Here is a 26,386-nt window from a genome sequence, read left to right as displayed (position 1 = left end):
ACTTTGCTGCTTTGAAAGGATTCACCATCCTTTCTTTTATTATGCCGCATTTTTAAATTACCATGGAAACAATACTTCTATACCTACTCATGGGTATACTACTAACGAGATGGCTAAACAATATGTTGCAGAAAGAAGGTAAAAGAAGAATCAAAACAAAAGGGACAGAGATGGTTCACTAAGTTGATCATAAACCCCAGAATCAGCCAAAATTGCCAATAAAATATCTCAACCCTGAAGAGCTGTCTGAAGCAGAACAGACTGGTGTATTTTATTGTAAAACAAAGTAAGAGTCATTTAAGTATTACAGATAACAAGTGAAAATCAATAGAAGAAATATAAACTTTATAATTTTTATATTACTTCATGCAATACTTTGGAGGAACACTATGTTTTAAAATTATGTTTCCTTAAATAAGAACAAAACCACATATGTCATTTCAACTACTATGCCAGAAGATCTGCCCAAAGAAGTAACAGTAGTGCAAAAACCCTGTAATTGAGGTGAGAACTGTGAATTACATTAAAAATAAATTTCTTCATTCAAACCCCATATTAACACAGTGTTCTGCATGTGGTTTTAACTGACATTAAATACAGATCTGTACAAGTGCATGTACCAGAATCCTGCATATTACAAATAACTCTGTATGCGCAAAAATGCATGCTCACATACCTTTGCCCAAACAGCTGCAGAGAGTCCCAGGATTGGGCTGATGGCCATTATCACAAGGGTGAGCTTCCATCCTCTGATGAACCCCACTATGAATCCTGCAAAAAACGTGGCTACTGCTTGAAAGAACATTCCAACCTTGTCACCAATTCCTTCACTGATTTTGGAGATGTCACTAAAAAAGATCACACCTAAATGGTTACAGGCAGGAGGTCTTCAGTTAGAAAAGAGTAGCATACATCGAACAAACACACAGACAGATGAAACTCATTTGTCCTAACGCAAGCCTCTTTCAGAGTCTTAGCCCCTTGAATATTTTCCCCGCCTACGTGCTACACAAAGGAAGAAATTCAGTATTAGTTCATGCTTTTAAGAAGTTAATATCATTAAAGTTGATACTGTCAACTTGGTTAATCCTCGTAGAGAAGCACTAATATTTTGAATATGTTTAAGAGCAGGAATTAGGAAGGGCATCCCAACAATAACAGGGAAGGGCTGCTTCCACCCTTACCACTTATTCTCAGCACTGTAGCCAGCGTGCGTTCCTTGGAAACAGAAGTCTTACTGGGTTACTCCTCAACCCTGAACCTCCCAATTGCCCATGTTTTTCAGAGGAGGAGCTCAAGTGCTTGTGGAGGCCCGCGAGGCCCTCCATGCCTTCCCTTTTCGACCTCACCTACATACTGTGCTCTTCTCTGGGCTCACCAGACACACTCAGCCCCTGCTTAGGGCCTCTGTACAGACTGAGCCCCTACCTATAGCACTTTGCCCACAGATAGCTCTTATCTCTTTTACATCCTTGCTTAATTGTCACCTTCACAATGACCTGACCCCCAGTTCCAAAACCTCACACCTGCTTTGCTTTCTGTTCTGCCTTTGAACTTACCCATGTGTCTACGTAGCATATCTTGTAAGTTATTTATTTATTATGTTTATTGTTTACCATCTATCTCCCCCCCCCCGCTGGAATGAAAACACCAAAAGGGCAGAGATCTTTGGTTCACAGCCTCTAGAACATCGCTTAGCACATAACAAGCCTTTAAGTAAATAAATCGGATAGATGAAGAGTCAGTTAAGAGCCTTTTGTAAATTCATTCAATCATGTATTCACTCATTGAACCGTCTCTTTTGAGTGTTTAGCACTTCTCAAGCTCTGTGGTAAGCTCCATCAGAGATAAACAAGCATAAGATGTGAGATCAGTCCTCAAATAAACCTACTATATAAGTGGGGAGAAAGAAAAAAAAGAAAACAAACTGATATGGAAAATACACTGTGGCATAGGCAGTAAATGCTACTAGAATTGCTGTCTGATGATGTAGTCCCGATATGTATCAAATGCTTTATCTGGTATTTTTCCCTTTTAATCTTTACTTGACAAATTTTCTTATGGTGGTTAATTGCTTTATGAAAGTGCAATATTAACAACACACTTACTCTGTTAGCCTAGTATTGAGTTCAGTGGTGTCGTTCATGTCAAACCAGGCTATTTCCTGCCGTAGAATAGCATGAAAAAACTTTTGCCTAATTTTTTTAATCTGTCGGCCAGCTGCTAAAGTCCAAAAAGAAACTTGTATGTAGGCAGCAACAAGAACTCCAGCACCTAAGCCTGAGTAGTAATATGCATATCTGGAAAATAAAATTTGAAAGGCTCTTTTAATTACTATTCTTTATTCATTCAGCTCTTTTAGGAGAACTCTCCAGAATTGGGAAATAATCAGCTTACTGAACTGATCACAAGACTGTGTAGGACATTACAGTAAATAAACATTTTTAAAATTTCTCTTTTCTTAAATTATAAGAGGATGAACTCCGTAATGCTAAATCTTTTTTTTTTTTTTTTGGTATGTTATATGACAGGAGTCACATTTCATTCTTTCTCCATGTGAGTATCCCATTACTGTAGCACCATTTGTTAAATTTTTGCTTGCTTTCTTCTTTCTTTCTCTGCTTGCTTGTTTGCTTTTGGGAAGTGCATGGGCCAGGAATTGAACCCAGCTCTCCTGCATGGCAGGCAAGAATTCTACCACTGAATTAAAATTGTTACTTGAACCATCAGCCAAAGAAAATAGAAAATTTCTTGTGGTTAACTGCCCCCCAAAATGGTAGTAACAATTTTTTATACTATATTGGAAGTGTATAGCTACAATTTAGCCCTTCTCTTATAATTAATATTCTAGACTTGCATATTTTATTCTACTGAAAAAGTACACCACTAGTCCCATATTGCAAGTATATGAAGAAGCAGACTGATCATGTGAAATAGTTTTTCCATATTATTCACACAAAGAATTTTTAAAAAACCTCTGTCATATTTGGCAGAATTCAAAAAACAAATTTTTAATACAATGCTAAAATATCATGAATTCAAACTAATTTGGAATGAAGCCTTAAAACAAATTAGTGGAAAGTTAGTATCTTTTAAAAATATCATGAATTCAAACTAATTTGGAATGAAGTCTTAAAACAAATTAGTGGAAAGTTAGTATCTTTTAAAAATAATAAATGCTGTTTCAATACTTTCAAATATATATATATATTTAAACTTTTTTTATATAGTGTAACATATATACAAAGGAAAGAAATAAAGAAGCAATAGTTTTCAAAGCACTCTTCAACAAGTAATTACAGGACAGATCCCAGAATTTGTCATGGGGCTACCATACGATCCTCTCATATTTTTCCTTCCAGCTGCTCCAGAATTTAGGAGGTTAGAGGGCTTAAAATTTTTATCATGACAATCAATTTTTTTTTCCTTTTTTTGTGAAAAAAACCCACATATATACAAAAAAGCAATAAATTTCAAAGCACAGCACCACAATTAGTTGTAGAACATATTTCAGATTGACATGGGTTAAATTTCACAATTTTAGGTTTTTACTTCTAGCTGCTCTAAAATACTGGAGACTAAAAGAGATATCAGTTTAATGATTCAGCATTCACATTCATTTGTTAAATCCTATCTTCTATGTATAACTCCACCATCACCTTGATCTTTAATACCTCTCTTTAGGGGTGTCTGGGCTATGGCAATTCTAAATTTTTGCTATTGGAAGGGTCTGTCACTAATATGGGGTAGGGAGATGGAACTATCCGATGTTCTGGAGAGGCTGGGCTAGGTTTCAGGGCTTATCCGGACCAGGGACCCATCTGGAAGTTGTAGGTTTCTGGAAAGTTACTCTAGTATATGGAACCCTTGTGGAATCTTATATATTGCCCTAGATGTTCTTTAGGATTGGCTGGAATGGTCCTGGTTGGGGGTTGGCAGGTTATGATAGGTAGCAAGGTCTATCTGAAGCTTGCATAAGAGCAACCTCCAGAGTAGCCTCTCCACTCTATTTGAGCTTTCTCTGCCACTGATACTTTCTTAATTACACTTCTTTTCCCCCATTTGGCCAGGATGGAATTGTTGATCCCTTGGTGCCAGGTCTGGATTCATCCCTGGGAGTCCTCTCCCATGTCGCCAGGGAGATTTTCACCCCTGGATGAAAATCCATCCCATGTAGGGGGAGGGCAATGATTTCACTTACAGAGTTGGGCTTAGAGAGAGTGAGCCCACATCTGAGCAACAACAGAGGTCTTCCAGAAGTAACTCTTAGGCATGCCTATAGGTAATCTAAGCTTCTCCAAATATATTTTTAATCTAATTTTATAAACTGTTTCATGCCTGCTTTAATATACAGATAGTATTCATTCTAATATGTAAACATACAAACATTATGTTACAGGCTTTTGAGATTTCTATTAAGAAAGCTGAAGGAAAGAAGAAAAAATGCCATAAATGACACTATTGGCTCAACTGACAAAATACAACTGGCAGATTATATAAAAGTATTGCATCAATATTAAATTTACTAAAGTAGTTTGTAGTTCGGTTATATAATGGAATATCCTTATTCTTTGGAGCTACATTGAAATATTAATGACAAAGGGCCATGATGTACACAAATTATTTCAAGTAGTTCAGAGAGAGAGAGAGAGCAAAGGAGGGAAGTGCAATTTTAATACAACTGGAGCAGAATGTTAAAACAGGTGAAACTGTGTAAAGGGGTATACAGGTGGTTTTTCTTTCACTATTCTTTCAAATTTCTATAAGTTTGAAATTATTTTCAAATAAGACAGTAAAAAAAGATTGTACTATATATATTTATTAGTCCATTACCTGGTCATTTCTTCTTCTAGAATTCTGCCTGGATTTAACAGTGACAATGAAAAATTCACTAAATAAAAACAAAACAAAACAAAAAAATTTTTAAGGTTCAGCTATTAATAGGCATTGCTAGAAAATACTGTAATTAAGGTTCCCAAGAAAACCCACTCTTCTCTTTTCATACAAGTACACCATAAAAACTCAAGATTTAGGTGCACACCAGCAAGGGCCCAATGGGGGAAAAGAAGGCCTCCCAGGTTCTTCCCCCCAAATAGTGGTCTCAGGCCTTCAACAAAGTAGGTGGGAGAGCTGCTGAAATGCAGGGAGGGAGCAAGAGAGCCACAGAGTATACAGAAAGCTGAGGGGGTGGAAGGAAATGGTCAAAATAGAAAACAGGATTTAAATGACACTTTTCTTCTAAGTGGTTCAAAGCACTTTATAAACACTTGCTTTTGAAAAAAAAAATTTTGTATTTGTGTGCTTTCCCTTACATGCTCCCTTATAACATTAATAAGTGGAAGACTGAATTTTAAACATTGCAAAGAGGAAAAAATAAAGATGCAGAAAATAACTGAGTCGTTCAAAGACAAATCAGTGGATCATTGGTGATTAGTCAATGCCCTGTCTTCCACTTCCTGTTTTCTAGCTATGCTGTCTGTTTTTTTTAAAGGACTATTAATTAGAAGGAAATATATTGTCTATGAAATTGAAGTAATTTGATAAAAATGCCACTGTACCTTTCCTAGTTTTCATATTTTAATAATAGCTAATATTAACGAGCATTTATTATATGGCACTGTTCTAAAACTTTACATATAATAACTCACAACCCATGAGGTAGGACTGTTTTATAAGTCCCCATTTTACAGATGAAACAGGCACAGAAGGGTAAAGTAATTTACCCAAAGTCACACAGCTAGCAAGTAAGGTTTTGGATGTGGCATATTTTGTGCACAGTTTCAGTACAACTGAGTCATTGTTAGGGAACTATCCTGCCACTGAGAAGCTTCATCCTGCCGACAAGGGCAGGCTCTGTTCACAATGACAACTCATTGTTATACTGTCTTGGAATTTAGACCTTCTCTTCTTCTAAAATTCCCTTCTTATTTGATTTCCAATAGTCTAAAGCTGGGAGTCAGCCAAGGTAGTCTGGACTGTGCCCCTAATTGCTATGCTGTACTAATTGATTCATACGGTATAACTTTTCATGTTTTTAAAAGCACAAAATGAAAAAAAATGAAAAGGATAGCACTTATCTATCAGATTCACAAAATAATAGGGAAAAATATCACCATAGCATTGTTGAGAAAACATACAAAAGTAGGTGTTTCCCATTTATTATGATCCTAGGACAGAAATCGGTCTATCTTTGTTCCTTTATCATGTGTAAATAGCTCAGGGGTCATGTTTTCTGTGGTGATGTGTGTGTCCTCCTTATCTTTCACAGGGAGATAAGGTTGACATTTATTTAAAACTCAAACTGCTGGCAGGATCAACTACCAGGTATGCAACCTTGATTCTGGCATAATTTTTCCCTCATGGTTGTAACTTCTGATGCTTGCAGTGAAGTGTTTCTGCTTATTAATCTAGCCTTTTATCTGCTCTCAGATCCTTGAGGAATCATGTCCTTGTTTTACTTCTATTCTTTTCAGTTCTGTGTGCAATTTCCTACCTGAGTTCTTAAATACGGCTCCTTTAATATGACAAATTGGAACTGCTGAATTAGAGACCCATTCTACAACCTAGGGCTGTAGTATTAGTAGAAATTACTATTCCAAACCTTGGGGAACCCCCCCCCCGCCCTAAATGTAGAAATTGGTTGACATGTTAAATGAATTTTATTCTATCCCAATACCTACCTCAAACTTTCTAATTCTCTCAATGAAGATATCATAACTCAGATTGGCCTTCTCTCCTAGGAAGTAAGAATCTATGGAAATTCCAAACTTGACCTGCTCCTTTTTCAGTCTCAGGCCAAGAATGGAAATCTAGTTCTGGTTAGGAACCCTAGGAGCCTCAGTATCTCCTAGAAACCAAGAGTTTCTGTTGCCTGGGACAAAGTGTGTATCAGTGTGTTCCTGGAGAAGTCATGAGATTCTAGAGCTGGAAAGGGCTTAGAAAATTTTTTTGGTCACATGCCACCTACTATGCTTCACTCTCAATGGTCTCCCAATAGGCTGAGTTCTCATCCACTATAGGACTGTGCTTTTCAATCCAGCCGGCCCATTAGAATAAAATGGGAAGCTTTAAAAAACAAATGCCCAGGCTCCACCCAAGACCAATCAAACAGAACCTCTAGGGCTCAGGCATCAAATGTTTTAAAAATTTCCCAGCTGATCCTAACGTATGGCCAGGATTAAGAGCTCTTCTCCCTCTAGTCCACCTGAATGACACATTAGAAGGTAATGGGGGAACTCTTGAAGCTGCCTATTCAATTTTAGAGCATTCCAGTATAACTCATTCATTTTATAAATGAGGAAACAGAATTTTAGAATGGTTGTTACATGTCCAAGTTCTCATAGCTAGTTTTATCTAATAGTTTCTGATTATTTACTATGTTCCAGGCACATTACACAAATCATTTCATTTAATTCTATCAAGTGAGTTTATAATCACTTTCAAAGATAAGAGTGATGGTTACAGAGGGTGAGTTACTTGCCCAAGGTCATACAGCTAGTAAGTGAAGGACTAAAATAATAATTGTATACATTTATACAATATTCCTCATTGTCACTTTTGAGTCTCAGAATAAATTAATGTCTGTCTTCCTTGATTCTGCCAAGAACTTCTTTTATTGTTTAGGATTATCCAGTGCAAAACAGAGTTGTTGTTTCTCTGGTCAGCTTAGGTAGTACAGGCAGTTTACTGAAGTAACTCAGGGCTCAAAACTGCATTTCCCCCTCATCTACTGGGTAATGCAAAGACATGCAGGGTCCAGGGATTTTTCTATAGAATTTCCTAGATTATTACAATTACAATGACTAGGCAAAAAAGTTATCAAGTTCCTGATGCTCTGCAAGAAAAACTGATTTCTATGACTCTGTCCTTAGGTTCTGGATGCAGAATAGATTTGTGCATAGTTTCTTCACAACTGAGTCATTGTGAGAGATCTAACCTGTCACTGAGTAGCTGTATCTTGTTGACAACGGTAGGCTCTGTTCACAATGACAACTCACTGTCAGACCCTCTAGTAATTTAAACCTCCTTTTTTTCACTTAGAATTCCCTTCTCATTTGACTCCTATTGAGTCTAGCTATCCAAGAATCCAGCAATTCTAAAGAATAGATGTTTAAAGAGCTAGTGAGCCAAGTACTCTATCTGCTCCCAACCCTCTAGTTTTTGTTTGGTTGGTTGGTTTTTTTGCTAAACTCTATTGCTATAACCATTTCATTGAGCTCTCTGAATTTAGAGTGAGCATCCTTTAAAGATTTCATTTTTTTCCAAAGACATATAAGCATATTATTTTTCAAATGATCAAAGAATGGAAATCGGAAATTCACGGCATTTGAAAGATTGCCCTTTCCAAATCTTGCAAGGAAGCAACAAGCTTAATGACAAGAGTGGCAATAGAGGACCTGGGGTCATAAGCAGGGGTGTTTATAATTTGGAGACTACTGAAACAAACTAAGCTGACAATTCTGGTAAGTTTATCATTCCAGAAATCACAGGTCTATGAGTGACTCTGCTCATGCTGTTACCCAAAGACCTTGAATTTGGGTCTGGACCTAGCAGATGGCACCTGTTCATCATATCCAGTTTGATAGCCAATCAGCTGCATAATTTGAAACAAGTTAAAAAAAAGAAGAAGCAAACTCTTTCAAATAAAAAAAGTATGGAATTATTATGTTGCAAACAAAAATAAAAAGGGAACTGATAAAATTTGGCCAGACTAAAATCAAACGCATCTGAAAAGTGAATATAGGATAAATGAGTTGCATTGTTTTAATCTGAATTTTTTAACTGAATTTTTAACAGAAATTTTTGATGAATGCGAGCCAATATGGGTATCATGCTACCCAAGAGCTCTTCAAAATTACTGCATAGAAGATACACAAATCTTCTTAGAATTAAAAAAGAAAACAAATAGAAAATTCCTATTTCTATTTCCTTAAAGCCTTTTTAAACTATCCTGTCTTACTGTAATTTTTCATTTACAGTGTATGTGTTAAAATTTTGGTTGCTGGTTAAATACCAGTAACCCAATTATAACTTCCCAAAACACCCTCATTTTTTCCTAAGTTAAGCACAATTATTCACATTAGCAGTATAATGCATATTGCCATAGGCATGGTTTAGATGGCAGAAAAATCTGAATTTTGTCCTACTATTTATCAGCTGTATAACTTTGGACATATTATTTATCCTCTCTAAGCCTCTGTTTCCCCATATGTCATAGAACATATTACCTACTGTATAGGATTGTTCTTGTGAGGGTTAAGTGAAATAGTGTCTATAAAGTACTTCACATAGGACTTAATACACAGTAAACACAATGGAAGATTGCTATTATTGCTGTTACTTTTTATTATAAAGATATTCTTTTCAGAGTCAATAGTACTTGAGAGTAAAATATAAACTGCTTTGTAGGATTTTACTTTAATTTTTCAGAGGATGCATATACTGAGTATCTAAAAGGCATTATTGATAATTATCAGTATTTATGCAAACAGAAGCTATTGTATAAAACAAGCAATCAGATTCTCTTAGGTAATTGCACTTAGTCCTAAAATGCTAACCAAATATATCATTCTCAATCAGTGAACACTGGAAATTCTTACAAAATGCTGACTAAATGATAAAGTGCACTTTTTCTTAAGTATCTTTGTTATCAGTTTCTTTTTTCCTTATATTCTACCATCTGGGCACCAATAAAATTTCAATTAGTTGTCTCCAGTCTGGTGCCCACAAGGCCTCATAGGATGAACTGAGCCTACAGGCTTGGTAGAAAGTGCCGACATCTTCCTTTCTAGGTTGATTTTGGCCAATGTGAAAATATCTATGTCCATTGGACCCTCACTCCAATGCTGTTGCCAGGGTCCATTTTATACATAAAACTAACTTATGGGACTCCTTTGGCTTTTCAGTAACTACAGTCCATTGGGTAAGTTCCAAAGCACATCACTCTTTAATGAAGCATTATATCAAGTTTAAGGCAATCTGGTTGATTACAAAAGCAGAGACAGGTATAATATATTCTTTTCTTTCTTTCTTTCTTTCTTTTTTTTAACATGCGCAGGAACCGGGGAATAGACCCCAGATCTCTGGCATGGCAAGTGAGAATTCTGCCACTGAGCCACCATTGCCGCCTGAGACAGGTATAATATTTTAAGAAATGGAGGGGAAAAAATGACAACTTCGAAATAAGATCTATAAATTGAGTGCAGCTGGGATGTGCCATCATGCTAACTGAGGTACTGTGAAATATACTAATGCTATGGGCACTGAAAATGGGCACTGAAAAGCTACCCTTCATTTATATGCCACTGTCCTCAAATAGAGTGATTCTCCACTTCATTTAGATGCAATGCATTTTCACTTTTCTTATCCTACATAAAAAGTCAAACAGCATGCATGTTTTTCTTAAAATTAAAATAAATTGCATTCGAGGAATTTTCTGAGAATTTTTCAGCTCTTTTTGTGATATTTGGAGTCATCCAGGTGTTTAAATTATGAAGCAAGTAGATACTGAATAACAAAATAAATTTCCAATCTTTCACTCAATTAAAGGAATAGTATGGATTTTCTTAAAAGTAGAGATATGCTTACCTGATAATGAGAAGTTTCCTGTATTAATAACAAAGCTATCTGTCATTTCTCCAAATACTATCATCAAGAGGGGGAGACCTGATCCATGAGCTATGGCCATGATGGTGCCCAGGGACATAAATAATTTATCTTGCCAATCAGAGTATCGAAACTGAAAAAAGGAAACAATATCATATTTAGCTTATAAAACAGAATTTCTCTTTCTCCACAATTAAATGCTCTTTGTATTTCTATTTACGGTCAGCACATTTTTTTTTCAATAGTTAAAAATAAATGTATTAGGGAAGAAGAAATGCAATTTTAAATCATCGACAGATTAATTTCTGGATTCTATTTTGCATTCTCCAAAGAAGTCATTCTAATTCTGTCGAATCAGTATCTTATTTAGTTGAATGACTGAAATATAATCAAAAGAGATATAGGTTTGGTACCTGTAAGAAAAATTGTTTGCTCTCCTTGAGCTCCTGAAATAGTGAACTAAGAACAGCTTGGAGCAGACATTAAGCTTACACACACACACACATACACACACACACACACACACACACACACACACACACATACCACATCCTTTAAAACAGTATTCAGAATATTCAGGGGGAGAATTGTTCAAAGGAAGGAAATAAATTGTACTTTATTAAAATTAAAATATTTTGGGTATCAAAGGACATTATCAAGAAAGTGAAAATACAACCTATGGAATGGGATAAAATAATATATCTTATAAGGTCTTATTATCCAGAATATATAAAGAACTCTTATACACAATAACAAAAAGATAAGCAACCCAATTTAAAAGTGGGCAAAGAATAGACAGTTCTCCAAAAAAAGATGTAGTCAATAAGCACATTAAAAGGTACTCAACATAATTAATCCTAAGGAAAATACGAATAAACACCCCAATGAAATACCACTTCACACCCAGAAGGATGGCTATTATTTTAAAATTGGAAAATAAGTGTTGGTGAGGAGGTAGAAAAAATGGAACCCTCATGCATTGCTATGGAAAACAGTTTTGAGTTCCTCAAAAAGGTAAATATAGAATTACTATATGACCCAACAATTCTACTCCTAGGTATATACCCCCCAAAATTGAAAACAGGGACTCAAAACAGATACTTTTATACCAATGTTCATAGCAGCATTACTCACAGTAGTAACCAAAATGTGGAAACAATCCAAGCGTCCAACAGATAAATGGATACATAAAACACAGTATATACATATATAATTGAATACTATTTAACATTCTAATATGTGCTACAACATGGATGAACCTTGAAAAAATTGTAAGTGAAATAAGGCAGACACAAAAGGACAAATATTGTATGATTCCACTTATACAAAATGTTGAGAATAGGTAACTTCATGGAGACAGGCAGTAGATTAGCTGTTACCCGACTAGGGGTAGGGGGAAATAGGGAGTTATTGCTTAATAGGTACAGAATTTCTATTTGGGGTGATGAAAAGTTTGGTAATGGATGGTGGTGATGATAGCACATCCCTGTGAGTATAATTAATGCCACTGAACTGTACAAATTGTGGCAAATTTTATTTTATATATATGTTACTACAATACATGTTTTTAAAAAATTAGGGGGGAACAAATCTCTGAGTTTTGAGGGCTTAAGTTAGCTTTTAAAAGAGAGCCCACTAGTGAAGCTCAACAAATATTAGAAGTGCCTAGTTATGTACTTTAGGGAAGTCTTGCTCATGGAGATGAAAATCATGCAGAATCTTGAAGGATAAAAGCAAATTAGCTGGAAGAGATTTGGGAAGTATAGGGAAATGGGGAATACTTTAAAGCGCAGAACAGCAAGGCAACTGGAAATGGCATGAAGTGTTAGGTAGCATGTAGTATTCCAGGGGTGCATAGAACCAGGTGTGGGAGACGGTATTAGAGAGGCAGAGATGGGCTGGTGGCCACACTGAAGATTGTGGAGTTGAACTACTTGCAGTCAGGAGAGTTGGAAGCAGTTGTCACAGGGAGCACAAAGACCCAAGAGCTGATCAGTCCAGCAATGTCATGAACTTCCAAAGGCTTTATCACTGCTGTCCTTTCACTCCTCTCCAATCTCACATTCTCTCTCTCTCTTTGATTGACCAATCATTGACTTTCTCTCTGTTCTTTCCTCCTCTGTCTGCCAGACTACATCTTCCTTCTCTTATTTTTCCATTTCTTTAGCGTCCCCTCTGTCTCTTGTACCTCTCCCCTCTTTTAAAACGTTCTCCTCTGCCCACTTTCCCAACCCTTCCCTTTTGGGGGCTGGGACTAGTCATCAGAAAGAAGATCATGAGTCAGGCTTGGCAGAATGGAGTCCACGAGTGCATTAGCTGAATCAGACTGGGTTGATAGCCTGGGACAGCCTGAGGTTAGAGGCATATGGGGGGAGGGACTGGGAACTGTTCTAAAAGAGTTCCAGGAGTTCAGTCTTGGGAAACCAAATTCTAAAATCAAAAGCGAAGGGCAAGGGCAGGCAACGGTGGCTCGGTGGCAGAGTTCTCATCTGCCATGCCAGAGACCCGGGTTCATTTCCCAAGCCTACCCATGCCATAAAAAAAGCAAAGGGCAAACAAAGATGCCAAAAGAGAGAAAGGGTCAGAAGCCAGGTAGAGCTTGTAACAGATATGGGAAGCAGGCAAGGTCAGGAACAAATCAGAAAGTGTCCAAAAAATGGGTACAAGAGTGATGATTATCTCTAAGATCCATTTTTACTGCTTTCTGGGAAGGAGAATGGAACATTTGGGCCTGTCAGCTACAATTAAAAGCACAGAGTCAGTTGGTCATGTAATATTCCCTTTATTGAACATGTTATGAAATTTAGGACCATTTTAAATGCTTTTCATATAAACTGAATAAAATTTTACAGTCTCTAAGATTAAATTTAAAATTAGGTGAATTTCACAGCAAATTTCTAAATTTCTAGATTTGTGTTCCATGATTCTCAAAAAAAACAATGTATTTCCAACTCCTGTTACAGCACCATTTTATGTCCTGAGAATTCTGGGGGGAAAAATATCTATTCAGAGGTTGAATACTTTAGTGACACTTTAAAATTCAAACGTAATTTTTCTGTTTTTACTGTAAAGTTTGTGGGTTTTTGTTTTTGTTTTTATTTTTATTTTTTGGTAGGAGATGTATTTTAAAGTCTAAGCGTTAAAATCAGACTTCTTTTACAAACAATTTTTTTCTTTAAAGCACTAACTAAATTTTAAAAAAAACTTTTACTGAGGCTTGTTAAACAACAAAAACTTCATGGGAATAAGGAAAATGAGAATGAGTGGGAGCTTGGTGGTGACATAAGAACTACATGGCAATATGTGAGAATATGGAGGTTGGGGTGACTTTTCATCCATTTATCTACTAAGTTGGAAATTTCAGTTGACATGCCACTTAAAAATTACTTCCTTGCTACCAAATAATGGCCATGATGATTTTAAACACATCACATTTACTGAAAGTGGGCAAACACTTCCTTGGGCTGCCTCTCTGGGACATGTTACAAATGGAAAACAGCAAATTAAGGTTCTTCTAAAAACATATTGGCTTGCCTTGTACCACCCAAAAAGCATTGAGGTCTATCTTAAATATATTCTGAGTCCATAATAGTTACCCATATTGAACCAATTTTTCTGGAAGCTAAATGGGAACACAGATTCCCTAACTGTTTTCAATTTTCTATAGTTAACAGCCATGTACTTTGCATGCAAGCTTAAGCTAACTTTGGTTTGGGATGAAGCAAATGTGTAGGTGCAGTTTTCTGAAGTTGATTAGTTCATATATTGCTGCAAACACAAGTTCTATTTTCAATTTCCCTATATACCACTGTGGTGGTTTGAAGCTATGTACTACAGAAAAATAGTTCATCCATTCTTGTGGTGTAAACCCAGGATGTGTTGCTGAGGTTATTTCAGTTAAGGTGTAGTCCACCTCGATCAGGATGGGTCTTAATCCTATTACTGGAGTTCTTTATAAAAGAGAATGAAATTTAGACAAGGAGAGAGAAAGCCAGGGAAGCAAGAAGCTGAAATCATTGAAACACGGAGTTGAGATTTGGTCATTTTCCCAGCCTCAAAACCACGAGTGAATAAATTCCCATTGTTTAACCTAAGCCATTACAAGATATTTTCTTTGAGCAGCTAAAAAACTCAACCAGTTAGCACTGCCGTGTATCATCATTCTTCTTTAAAATGTGGGCCATTGACAACAATGAGTCAACCTAAGACAGCACAGGTGCAGCACAGAAAATCTAGAACTGCCAGTACACAGTCTTAAATTACTTATTCTGCAGTTATTGATTCAAAATACAAAGTTCGAGTGAAGGATGGGATTAGTCACATTTAACATTAGCTTCTTACCAACATCAATGGGCCAATCAAGTTCACTTTCTTCATTTTTTTCCTTTCTTGATTGCTGCAAAATAAAATACTTTGAATTAAAAACTGTTAAAAAATGTTTTGTACTCAACTGAAAACAAATTTGAGTAGTTATAATATTCAAGTATTATAGTATTTTCAAATATAAGAGATTGATGTTCCAAATTATCAAAATAATGCAGTTAAACGAACACTGCAAGCTAGCTGCCCTGAGTAAGGGTAACTGTCCAAGGTACTACAAGGATATATGGATAAGAAATGATCACCTGTCTTACAGAGTACACAAACAGTTGAAGAGTCATATATTAAAAATGTCTGCCAAATAAATGAAATAATTTTTGCCCAAAAGATACACTGATATAAAATTAGTAGAAGCCACTCTTCCAAAGGATTGTGGACAGTGGGATCAGAAAATCCTGTTGGCTCTACATTCAAAATACATCTAAAATTCAACCACTTCTCACCCTTTCCTTGTCATACCCAAGACCAAGCCATACCATCTCTCGCCTGGGATTCTAGAACAACCTCTTGCTCACTCTCTCCACTTTGATATATGCCCACTTCAGTCTACCGTCAACACAGCAATCAGACTGATCATTTAAAAATACGGGTAATATCATATCACTCATCTGCCCAAGAGTCAACATGGCTACCATTTTTCTCAGAATAAAAGCCTAAGTCCTTACATTGACCTCTAAGGCCCTATATGATCTGTCTCCTTTTTACTTCTCTGACCAGATCTTCCAGCCCCACACTTATTTTCTCTGGCTTACTCTCTTTCAGCCACCCTGGCCTCACTCTTATTCTTTAAACATACCAAACATTTTTCCATCTCAAGGTCTTTGCACTGCTCTTTCTGACAGGAAGGTTCTTCCCTAATGCCTACACGGCACTCTCCTGTCATTTCTTTCAAGTCTGTTCAAAGACTGTCTTATTAAGACCCACCCATAGTCTAAATTAAATTTACAAACTACCTCCCCCTTGTACTCCTGATTTCCTTTACCTCAAAAATTATTTTTCCATAGCATTCATCACCTTCTAACAGTCTCTCTAGTTTACTAAAATAGCATGTATTATCCATCCAATAATGTATAAATTTAAGAATTTTTTTTATCTAAAATGAATTTATCTAGCTAAAATGTCCAGGTAGGTGATAAAGATTTATTCATAAGATTTTATTCCAAATTCCTTAGAGTATTTGCTAAAATCAAGGGATAAATACCTATTACCAAATATATCCAAAATAATGTGCCACAGCCAATAGCAGCATTCTTGGAGCAAATATATTGTTAATTCTCAATTGACCCTGATAACAAAAGTGGGCTTAACTTCTTTTGACTTTAATATCTTTGGTCTGCTTTTATAAATATTACCTTCATTGTATTTACTGTCATAATCTTGTAGTCATCTTATTAACTTTATCTATTTCTCTTTTAAACCACATTATTCTTTCCAATACAAGACTGTGAGCCCCACTTCTGAGGACTTTCTGAGTTCTGTAGTGTTACTGCACGTTTGCAGGCTTGCTCCTTTGTACACCCGTAAATATACAGTCAGTCCAATACATAAATAGCCTTCTTCATGAAAATGCCATCTATTTATAGATGCACAGTCAATCCCAGTCTAAATTGCCAATGACGAAAACCACAATTTTTTCTATTAGAAATAATACCATCTATCCATTTCCCAATTCTATATGGTGAATCTAAATTTTGTATGACCAAAGACCACATACTTTGAAGGAACAAAGCAGTATCACTACATGAAGTTAACAGACTAAAATAATGCTTCAGTTTGAACATCAAATAGGCATATTTTCAGTTAGTTAATCAGGCCCCTTGCAGCTTGAGGACAGACTACAAAATCTGATAAATTTGTCCCTCTGGGCAATCATTTGATGACAGAAGTCGATTAGTTCTGGGTGGCTGGGCTTAAACTCATAGACAATAATAGCTGCATAACTATTTGAGGCTAAAGGCGAACATTTCACTATTCCCACAGTGAAAGAGGAAACAGAGACACATGCTACCGACTGGCCACTTATGTGCTTACTAACCCCCCCACCTCCCGCCCCCACCTCACCCCCACCAAAAGACATGCTGCGGGAAGAAATAAGCAAAAACGAAGGAAGCACTGAGTTTTTCCCTGGTACTTGAACAAAAATTGATTCGGAGGTGCAGTTACAGAAAATAAGTCTTCTCAAGAACCCTTGAGGGGAGAAATATGGAAAAGTTCTGGCCTTGGGAGGAGGGGTAGGGGTGAGACAAAGAGGAAGAAAACGAACAGGGAGAGAGGGGGTGGGGTGGGACTCTGTGAGTCACTACCGTTGTTCTGAAAGCATACCATCAACAGCAGATGTCTGATGCACTAATAGATGAAAGGTCAGACGATGTACATAGAAAATTTGTAAAATTTATAAGAGTTATATAATACAAGGGATCTTAATATACAACACAGATATTCATCCGATCACCCTGCACAAAGCTAAGTGGGCAGTACTAAAGAAAACCTCTTTCTCCTGCACCTGTTTCAAAAGGAGCCTCGGTGACATTCCTTGAGGCTAACTAAAACCTCTGCACCAAGACCACAACCTCAGGGAAGACTTTTCAAATAAGCTTCCAAAACAAAGGCCAAAGGCATAGACACATTTTCTCTGACTTCTCTGCGAGGTCGAACTTGGCCCTGCTGATTCACGTGTAACGGAAATGCGGATGGCTGCTGATGTACCTGTTGCTGCCCAGTTCAAAGTCGCCGTCCGTTTCCTTGGGGTGCCGGGCTGTACCGTTCCTTCCCGCCTCAAGATCCATCTCAGCCTGGGAAGAAACCAGAGCCTCATTTCCAAGCGCACCCGCCCCGGCCGGCGAAGGGCGTCCAGCCTCCTCTCATACCCCGCGCAAGAGCCGGAGCCGGGCACTGGGGTATCGCGCGGCCCCGGGCGCGGGGTGCGAGCGTGTGAGCCCCCCGCCCCCCTCCCCCTGCCCCCCGGGGTCTCCCTCACCTCGGACCTCGCGCGCGCGTCTCTAGTCAAACCTCTGCGCGCGCGGGCCTCTGAGACTGAGGGGTCTGGACTTTGCTCCCGGCGCCTTCACCTCCGCCCCCCACGCGTGTCCGGCCCCTGTAACGCCTCCCAGTGCCGCTGGGGCGAGGGCCCCGGTCCGCAGGAGCAGCATCCGCAGCCCACCAAGCTCGCTCCGCAGGCCAGGCGCGGGTGAGGGGCCCAGCGCGTCGCCCTCGCCGCCGGGGGCGCCGGGCCGCGGCCACCAACCACCCGGGCGCCCTGCCAGCCCCGGGCAGGCCGCACCGGCTGTGGCCGATAAGCCTGAGCCCAGCCGGGAGCCGCCGGGTGCCTGGGGAGACTCCCCTGGCGGTGCCGCCCTTTCCACACTCCCTCGGTGTTCGTTATTCTTTTTAAACCCGTGAGGGGAAACAGTTTCCGGACGCCCAACAATCACAGGACAGCTGAGGATCGAGCGGGAGGGTCAGAATCGCCTCCCACTTCTGCACCCCCAGTTCTAGTCCGGGTAGCACTGAACCCACCTGTCTCCAAGGACTGCAAGTCCCCCGGCTCACCAGGACCAGCCCTGAATCAATACATTGTCAAAGGGTGTCCTGGCCTCCAGGCTCAGCTCTTTGGAGAAGAGGAACTTTGTGATCTCTTGGTAGTTAGAGACTCAAAACTTTAGGGCTGGAAGGGTCTTTAGTGATGACCTAATTCGAAACCCTCATTTTTTACATATGAAGAAAGTGATGCCCAGAGAGTTTAAGTCTTTGCCTGAGGCTGCATCAGCGAACCAGAGACCAGGAGCAGGACCAGGTCCAGAGCAAGTCTCCTGAGTCCCTAGAACACTGCCCTTCCCTGACTCCATGTTCTACTCTTACACTTCTCCCTAAGCTAGATTGTCTCTACACATAGCGCCTACTGAACCCTTTCAAATTGATTTATTCACATTCCCTAAAAGAAGATTCTAAAACAGGTAGCAATAAACTATAATTGCTTTGAAGCTACTGGAATTCAAACTCAGAGCTTCACTTCTGTTACCTATATGACTTTCTATTATCCTCACCTCTCTTGGCTCATATTATTCACATGTAGAATGGGGTAAAGGTATCTTCCTTATAATGAGGAATAAATGAATTCAGGAAGATCAAATCACCTGGAATTGTGCCTAAAACAGTTTAAGTGGTCAACAAATATGGCTTTCCTTCCTCCTAATCAGGTAGGTCCTTTCTCCATGTCTGATTAACACGGTTGTTATCTCATGACTTTCTTGGGTACCTGGAGAACCTTAAAGCACATCATGGTATAAGGGCAGGAGCAGAGATGTCCTCTTTGGATGGAACCTGGTATGAATCTCACCTTTGACATTACTAGCAGTCTGGATTGGGGCAAATTCTTTAATCCTTGCCTCAGACTCTGAATCTGTAAAATAGGATTAGAATTATTAATGTGTGTGAGGTGCCCAGCACCAAATAAATGGTAACTGTTATTGTTGATAAAATATCAAAAGAGACTGATGAAGAAAGATGGGCATAGAAACTACAGCTCTGCCACTCGAAGTTGTCTTGAAAGAATATGTTGACGGAACTATGACGTATTTTGGGATTATGTGATAGAAGTTAATTTACTTAAGTATTTTTCCTCCAATTTGTTTTCTCCTATCTCATACATAAGCATGAGAATTCTCTTATTTGATCAACCAGAATTTCTTCCTTCCATATCCCTAAAGAGACTGTCCGGTCCCTACTATTTCAAGATACTCTGGGACTAAAGCAATTGAAGTTGTTTAGTTTGAAAGAAGGATCTGTAGTGACTAGGGGACATTATAAAATTCAATAGCATATAAAGCAATGATGGCCTCATCAGTCTCTATAGCAGAAAGGTTGAGGGAGTGAAAAGCAGCTACTTGAAAGAGCAGAAAGATTCTGAACACGGAAGGCTGAATAATGCCTCCCTAAAAGATGTATACATCCCAATCCCTGGGTCCTGTGACTGTTACTTTATTTGGCAAAAATAAAAAATAAAAAAGGCTTGGTAGGTAGGTATGATTAAATTAAAGGTCTTGAGATAAGAGTGTCCCAGGCTCTAAATGCAATCACATGTATCCTTTTATGACTATAAGGAAGAGAAAGATTTGACACACAGAAAAGAGAAGAAGGCAATGTCACTATGGAAGCATGGGTTGGAGTGAGGTGTCACAAGGCAAGGAATGCTAGCATCCACCAGAAGCTGGAAGAGGCAAGGAGTGAATTCTCCCCTAGAGCCTTTGGAAGAAGTGAGGCCCTGAAACTCATTTTGGACTTCTGGTCTCCAGATCTGTGAGAGAATACATTTCTACTGTGTTAAGCCACCCAGCTTGTGATAATTTGTTACAGCAGCCTTTGGAAACTATTCTATGACCTAAAAACAAAAACTCCCAGGAATTATGTGATTGCTCCTTGTATGTGCTTTCTGCATCTGAAGATAGAGGTGAAAACCTAGGTCAAGTGGGTATCTGTGGGGAGAGAGGAGACAGGCCTATATGCCTATGTTTGTATGTGATTTGTGTCAGAGCCAATTCCAGGGGCTCCTTTTACTTTTATTTGTCACAATGCAGCAATATTGACAGTGCATCCATCCAGTTACCCGTTAATTTATTCATTTATGAACTAGATGTTGAAGACTTACTATATTTAAACATCTGTGAAGACTGGATTTCTCCATGATACAAAGGTGTAAGAAATGTTCACTTCCTCACTGTGGTAGAGTAATCTATGGGTATACTTATGCTTTGTTCTTACTGGCATAGAAGACTGGAGCTACTGTCCGTCTGTCATCGCAAAAGTCAAGCATTTGTTCTTCTTCCTCATTTCAGGAGATTGCTAATGACTTTGAGTTACAGAGCCCAAACCCCAAACTGCCAGACATCCAGAATACAACCCCACAGACCTCACCTTGGTTGAGAGAGGCAGAATGGGCGAACCCAAACCAAGGAGCAGTGCTCACGTGCTTACACATCAGTTTTGGAATGCGGAATAAAGACAGTTTTATTTTCCCTTTCTAATCCTAGCTTTATTTTTCACCACATTACATTGCTTAGGAACTTCAGGTATAGCAGGGATGAGAGTTGGCGTCTTTTTTGCTTTCCCTGTTTCAGAGAGAAAGCTTACAAGACTTTACCATTCAATTTTAAGTTTACTATTAAAATTTTGCTATGCAACAAGCTGAGCCCTCAATCTTGGGGGTTGTTCATATGAAACTTAACCCCACAAAGGATAGGCTAAACCTGCTTAAAATTAGGCCTAAGAGTTACCCCCAGAAAACCTTTTTTTTGTTCAGATGTGGCCTCTGTCTCTCAGCCAACATGACAAGCAACACTGCCCTCCCCCTCTCTACGTGGGACATGACCCCCAGGGGTGTGGATCTTCTTGGCAACATGGGACAGAAATCCACATGGAACAGAAATTCTAGAATGAGCTGGGACTCAGCATCAAGGGATTGAGAAAACCTTCTTGACCAAAAGGGGGAAGAGAGAAATGAGACAAAATAAGGTATCAATGGCTGAGAGATTCCAAACAGAGTCGAGAGGTTACCCTGGAGGTTATTCTTACACATTAAATAGATATCATCTTTTTAGTTAAGATGTAATGGAGAGGCTGGAGGGAACTGCTTGAAAATGTAGAGCTGTTTTCCAGTAGCCATATTTCTTGAACATGATTGTATAATGATATAGCTTTCGAAGTGTGACTATGCGATTGTAAAAACCTTGTGTCTGATGCTCCTTTTATCTACCTTATTGACAGACAAGTAAAACATATGGATTAAAAATAAATAAATAATAGGGGGAACAAATGTTAAAATAAATTTAGTAATTGAAATGCTAATGATCAACGAAAGGGAGGTGTAAGAGGTACGGTATGTATGAGTTTGTTCTTTTTTCTTTTTATTTCTTTTTCTGGAGGGATGCAAATGTTTTAAGAAATCATCACAATGATGAATATACAACTATGTGATGCTATTGTGAGTCATTGATTATATATGAAGAATGGATTGTTCATATGTTAAGAATGTTCATGTTTGTATGTTGTTATGTTTGTCAATAAAAAGAATTTTGCTATGGTTTTTTGGTATCAATTGATACCTTTTATCAGGTTATAAAGTTCCCATCAATTCCTGTTTTGTTAAAGATTCTAATTATGAGCGGATGAATTTTTATGAGATGTTTTTTATCATCTATTTGGGTTATTTCTGTTTATATATTTTATGAGATAAGTTTAAAATATTGATTTTAAAAGGAACTTACAGTCTTGGAGGGAAAAAACCCAAGTTTGGCATATCGTCGTATTATATGCACTTGGTGGCTGTTCTAAACCTGAAATCACCAGCAAAAGTCACAAAAATGCAAGACGTGGCTCTAAATATACTGAGAAAAGGATGCTTGTTTACATTATGAAAGCTGAAAAAGAAGGCAAAGTATTGCTTTGTCGACCTTGGCTGGGAATATGTGTATCAGCTGACTCATTTTTCATGACTCTGTGAACCAAGAGTATTGATTTTTGGTTGTGAATAATTATAGTGAGTAGGCAAATTTGAAATTATGAAATCCACAAGTAATGAAGATAGACTATATTTTGAGTGTACTTGAAAAAATTCTGCAGTTGTTGGGTGCAGTTTTGTACATGCATGTCAATTAGGTCATGTTTATTAATAATGATATTTAAATCTATTCTTACTCATATTGTATGCTTGTTTTATTAATTATTGAGACTGCTATTTTAAAATCATCCATATTAATTGTAGATTTATCTAATTTTTCTTTTAGTGCTCTCAATTTTTTCTTATATAAAGAGGTCATGGTTGTATGTATATATAAATGTATAGCTGTTATATGTTCCTGCTGAATTGAGACTTTTATCTTTGTGAAATATCCTTACTTATCTCTAGTAATGCTTTTGGCTTTAAAGTCTACTTTGTCTGATGTCAGTATAGCTACACCAAATTTCTTTTTGGATACTAGTTGTGTGATATTATTGTGATCTTAATTTTTATTCCTGCTTGCATTTTAGATGTGTCTCCTTTAAAGACCTTTGAGCTGGGGGTTGTTTTTTGATCTAATCGAATCTTTCAAATGGAACATTTGGTCTATTTATGTTTAATATAACTACTGATATATTTTAGTCTAAATCTGTTATCTGCTATTTCTTTGTATTTATCTCAAGAGTATAATCTTGTGCTTTATCTTCACTTTTGTCTTATTTTGGATCATTAGTCTTGTTTTATTTTGGTTTCATTTCCATTAGCTTATTAATAATACATTATTTTATTTTCATTTAAGGGTTACCTGCTTCCCAGAGATTATGACACATGTCTCTAACTGATCTAACTTTTTCCTCTTCCAGAATGATGCAAGAATATAAGAACTTCATTTATTCACCTCCAACTTATATATGAACATAATTCACCTTACGCCTATATATATTTTATGTGCTCTGACATATTCTTTTATTGTTGTTATGTACTTTAATTCTCACTATATATTTATGATCCTTAAGACATATTATTCTATAGAGTCAACATTTATTTAGATTTATCTATATATTTATCTTTTACTTGCTCTTTATTTCTTGCAACATCTCAGAGCTTCCATCTGGGATTATTTTCCCTCTGCCTGAAGGACACTTCTTTATATTTCCTTTATTGATGATGAATTTTATCAGCTTTTTTCTTGGTCTGAAAATTGATTTCACCTTTATTTTGAAAAACTATAGCTAATAATTTTTCTTTCACCACAGACTTTGCCATTCTATTGTTTTCTGGTTTCTGTAATTTGTAGTGAAAAATCAGCTGAAAAATCCATGTTTGCTCCTTTCAAGAGAATAAGGTTTTTTTCCCCACATATATATACAGAGAAGAAACATATATGTATATATATATATTCTTATATCAATATATATATATATATTTGGTTTTCAACAGTTTTACTGTTATAGCTAGATTTAGGATTATTTTAACTTAATTCAGCTCAGAGGTTTTTTTTTTTATTAATTAAAAAAAATTACAAGAAACAAACATTCCCAACACATACATTCAGCAATTCACAATATCATCACATAGTTGCATATTCATCATCATGATCATTTCCCAGAACATTAGCATCAATTCAGAAAAAGACATAAAAAGACAACAGAAAAATATAACAAACAGAAAAAAAGAAAAAAAAAATTTATAGGCCATACCCCTTACTGATCACTTTCATTGATCGCTAGCATTTCAAACTAAATCTATTTTAACATTTGTTCCCCCTATTATTTATTTTTATTCCATATGTTCCTCTCACCTGTTGACAAGGTAGATAAAAGGAACATCAGACACAAGGTTTTCACAATCACACAGTCACATTGTGAAAGCTATATCATTATACAATCATCATCAAGAAACGTGGCTACCGGAACACAGCTCTACATTTTCAGGCAGTTCCCTCCAGCCTCTCCCTTACATCTTGGATAACAAGGTGATATCTACTTAATGCATAAGAATAACCTCCAGGATAACCTCTCGATTCTGTTTGGAATCTCTCAGCCATTGACACTTTGTCTCATTTCACTCTTCCCCCTTTTGGTCGAGAAGGTTTTCTCAATCCCTTGATGCTGAATCTCAGCTCATTCTGGGATTTCTGTCCCACGTTGCCAGGAAGATCCACACACCTAGTAGTAATTTCCCACATAGACAGGGGGAGGGTAGTGAGTCTGCTTGCTGTGTTGGCTGGAGAGAGAGGCCACATCTGAGCAACAAAGGAGGTTCTCTTGAGGGTGACTCTTAGGCTTAATTTTAAGTAGGCTTGATCTATCCCCTGTGGGGTTAAGTTTCATATGAACAAACCCCAACTGGGAGCTCTGCCTATAGCTTTGGTTGTCCACACTGCTTGTGAGAATATCAAGAATTCAACTTGGGGAAGTTGAGTTTTCCCCCCGTTCTCGGGGACTTTGCAAATACTTTTCCACTCACTGATCAAATCACTCTGGGATTCATCAGGGCATCACCTGGACAAACCAACAAAATCTCATGTCTTATACAAAGTTCCATGTACTTAAGGTGTTCAATCAACTATCCACATAAGTTATATTAGGAGATGCACTAGTCAAAGTATAGATTTGTACCAAATGAACATTTTTTGCTTTAGTCTCACACATTAGTTGAAATTTTTAAATATTAAGTACCATCTATTTTCAGCACACTGCAGTAATGACATTCTTTTGTCCTTCCTCATGCAAAAACATTTTTTAAATTTGTACATTTAGTCACTATCATTATACACTCTAGGCATTCCTAGATTACACCATCTCAATCTTTATCGTCTATCTTTCTTTGTGATTTCATTTATACCCCAGCCCTCCTCCCTCTATCATTCTCATATGCAGCTTCATTCAGTGTTTTAACATAATTGTATTACAGTTAGGTAATATTGTGCTGTCCATTTCTGAGTTTTTATATTCAGTCCTTTTGCACAACCTGTATTCCTTCAGCTCCAATTACCCAATATCTTACCCTATTTCTATCTCCTGATGGTCTCTGTTACCAAGGAAATATTCCAAGTTTATTCACTAATGTCAGTTCATATCAGTGAGACCATACAGTATTTGTCCTTTTGTTTCTGGCTAATCACACTCAGCATAATATCCTTAAGGTCCATTCATGTTGTTACATACTTCATAACTTTATTCTGTCTTACAGCTGCATAATATTCCATCTTATGTAAATGTCACAGTTTGTTTAGCCAACTGTCTGTTGATGGACATTTTGGCTGTTTCCATCTCTTGGTAATTGTTAATAATGCTGCTATAAACATTGGTGTGTAAATATCCATTTGTGTCCTTGGCCTTGTGACCTTTGAGTAGAGACAGCATATAGATGGGTCCTGTTTTTTAATCCATTCTGCCAGACTATGTCTTTTGATTGGAGAGTTTAATCCATTAACATTCAGTGTTATTACTGCATGGGTAGTACTTTCTTCTACTATTTTGCCTTCTGGATTTTATATGTCATATCTAATTTTCCTTCTTTTTACCTTTCCTCATAGTCTTCCTTTCTACACTCTTCTCCACACCTCTCTCTTCTGTCTTCGTATCTGTCTCTAGTGTTCCCTTTAGTATTTCTTGCAGAGCTGGTCTCTTGGTCACAAATTCTCTCAGTGATTTTTTGTCTGAAAATGTTTTAATTTCTCCCTCATTTTTGAAGGACAGTTTTTCTGGATATAGAATTCTTGGTTGGCAATTTTTCTCTTTTAATAATTTAAATATATTATCCCACTGTCTTCTCGCCTCCATGGTTTCTGCTGAGAGATCTGCACATAGTCTTATTGGGCTTCCCTTGTATGTGATGGTTTGCTTTTCTCTTTCTGCTTTCAAGATCCTCTCTTTCTCTTTGACCACTGACATTCTGATTATT

General features: G+C 37.5%; 1 protein-coding gene across 2 annotated transcripts in view; it reads right to left on the bottom strand.

Annotated features, from left to right (window-relative positions):
• Positions 1-18,183, bottom strand: part of ABCB4 (ATP binding cassette subfamily B member 4) — an 84,453-nt gene extending 66,270 nt beyond the window's left edge. The window contains exons 1-7 of one of the 2 annotated variants that reach the window (XM_077147967.1): positions 17,963-18,183; positions 17,692-17,777; positions 14,947-15,001; positions 10,588-10,738; positions 4,834-4,891; positions 2,109-2,300; positions 677-848 (exon numbers count right to left, since the gene is read on the bottom strand). In XM_077147967.1, coding sequence (XP_077004082.1) covers positions 677-848; positions 2,109-2,300; positions 4,834-4,891; positions 10,588-10,738; positions 14,947-15,001; positions 17,692-17,771 — 708 coding nt within the window. In that variant the 5' untranslated portion in view covers positions 17,772-17,777; positions 17,963-18,183. Of the gene's footprint in view, positions 1-676; positions 849-2,108; positions 2,301-4,833; positions 4,892-10,587; positions 10,739-14,946; positions 15,002-17,691; positions 17,876-17,962 lie in introns of those variants that run through there. The other variant, XM_077148033.1, reaches the window with a different exon arrangement.
• Positions 18,184-26,386: the final 8,203 nt, after the last annotated feature.

Source organism: Tamandua tetradactyla, chromosome 1, assembly GCF_023851605.1.
Source record: "Tamandua tetradactyla isolate mTamTet1 chromosome 1, mTamTet1.pri, whole genome shotgun sequence".
NCBI classification, from domain to species: Eukaryota; Metazoa; Chordata; class Mammalia; order Pilosa; family Myrmecophagidae; genus Tamandua; species Tamandua tetradactyla.
The sequence above is the reverse complement of the archived record's forward strand: the minus strand, read 5'-3'. Positions and strand labels throughout refer to the sequence as shown.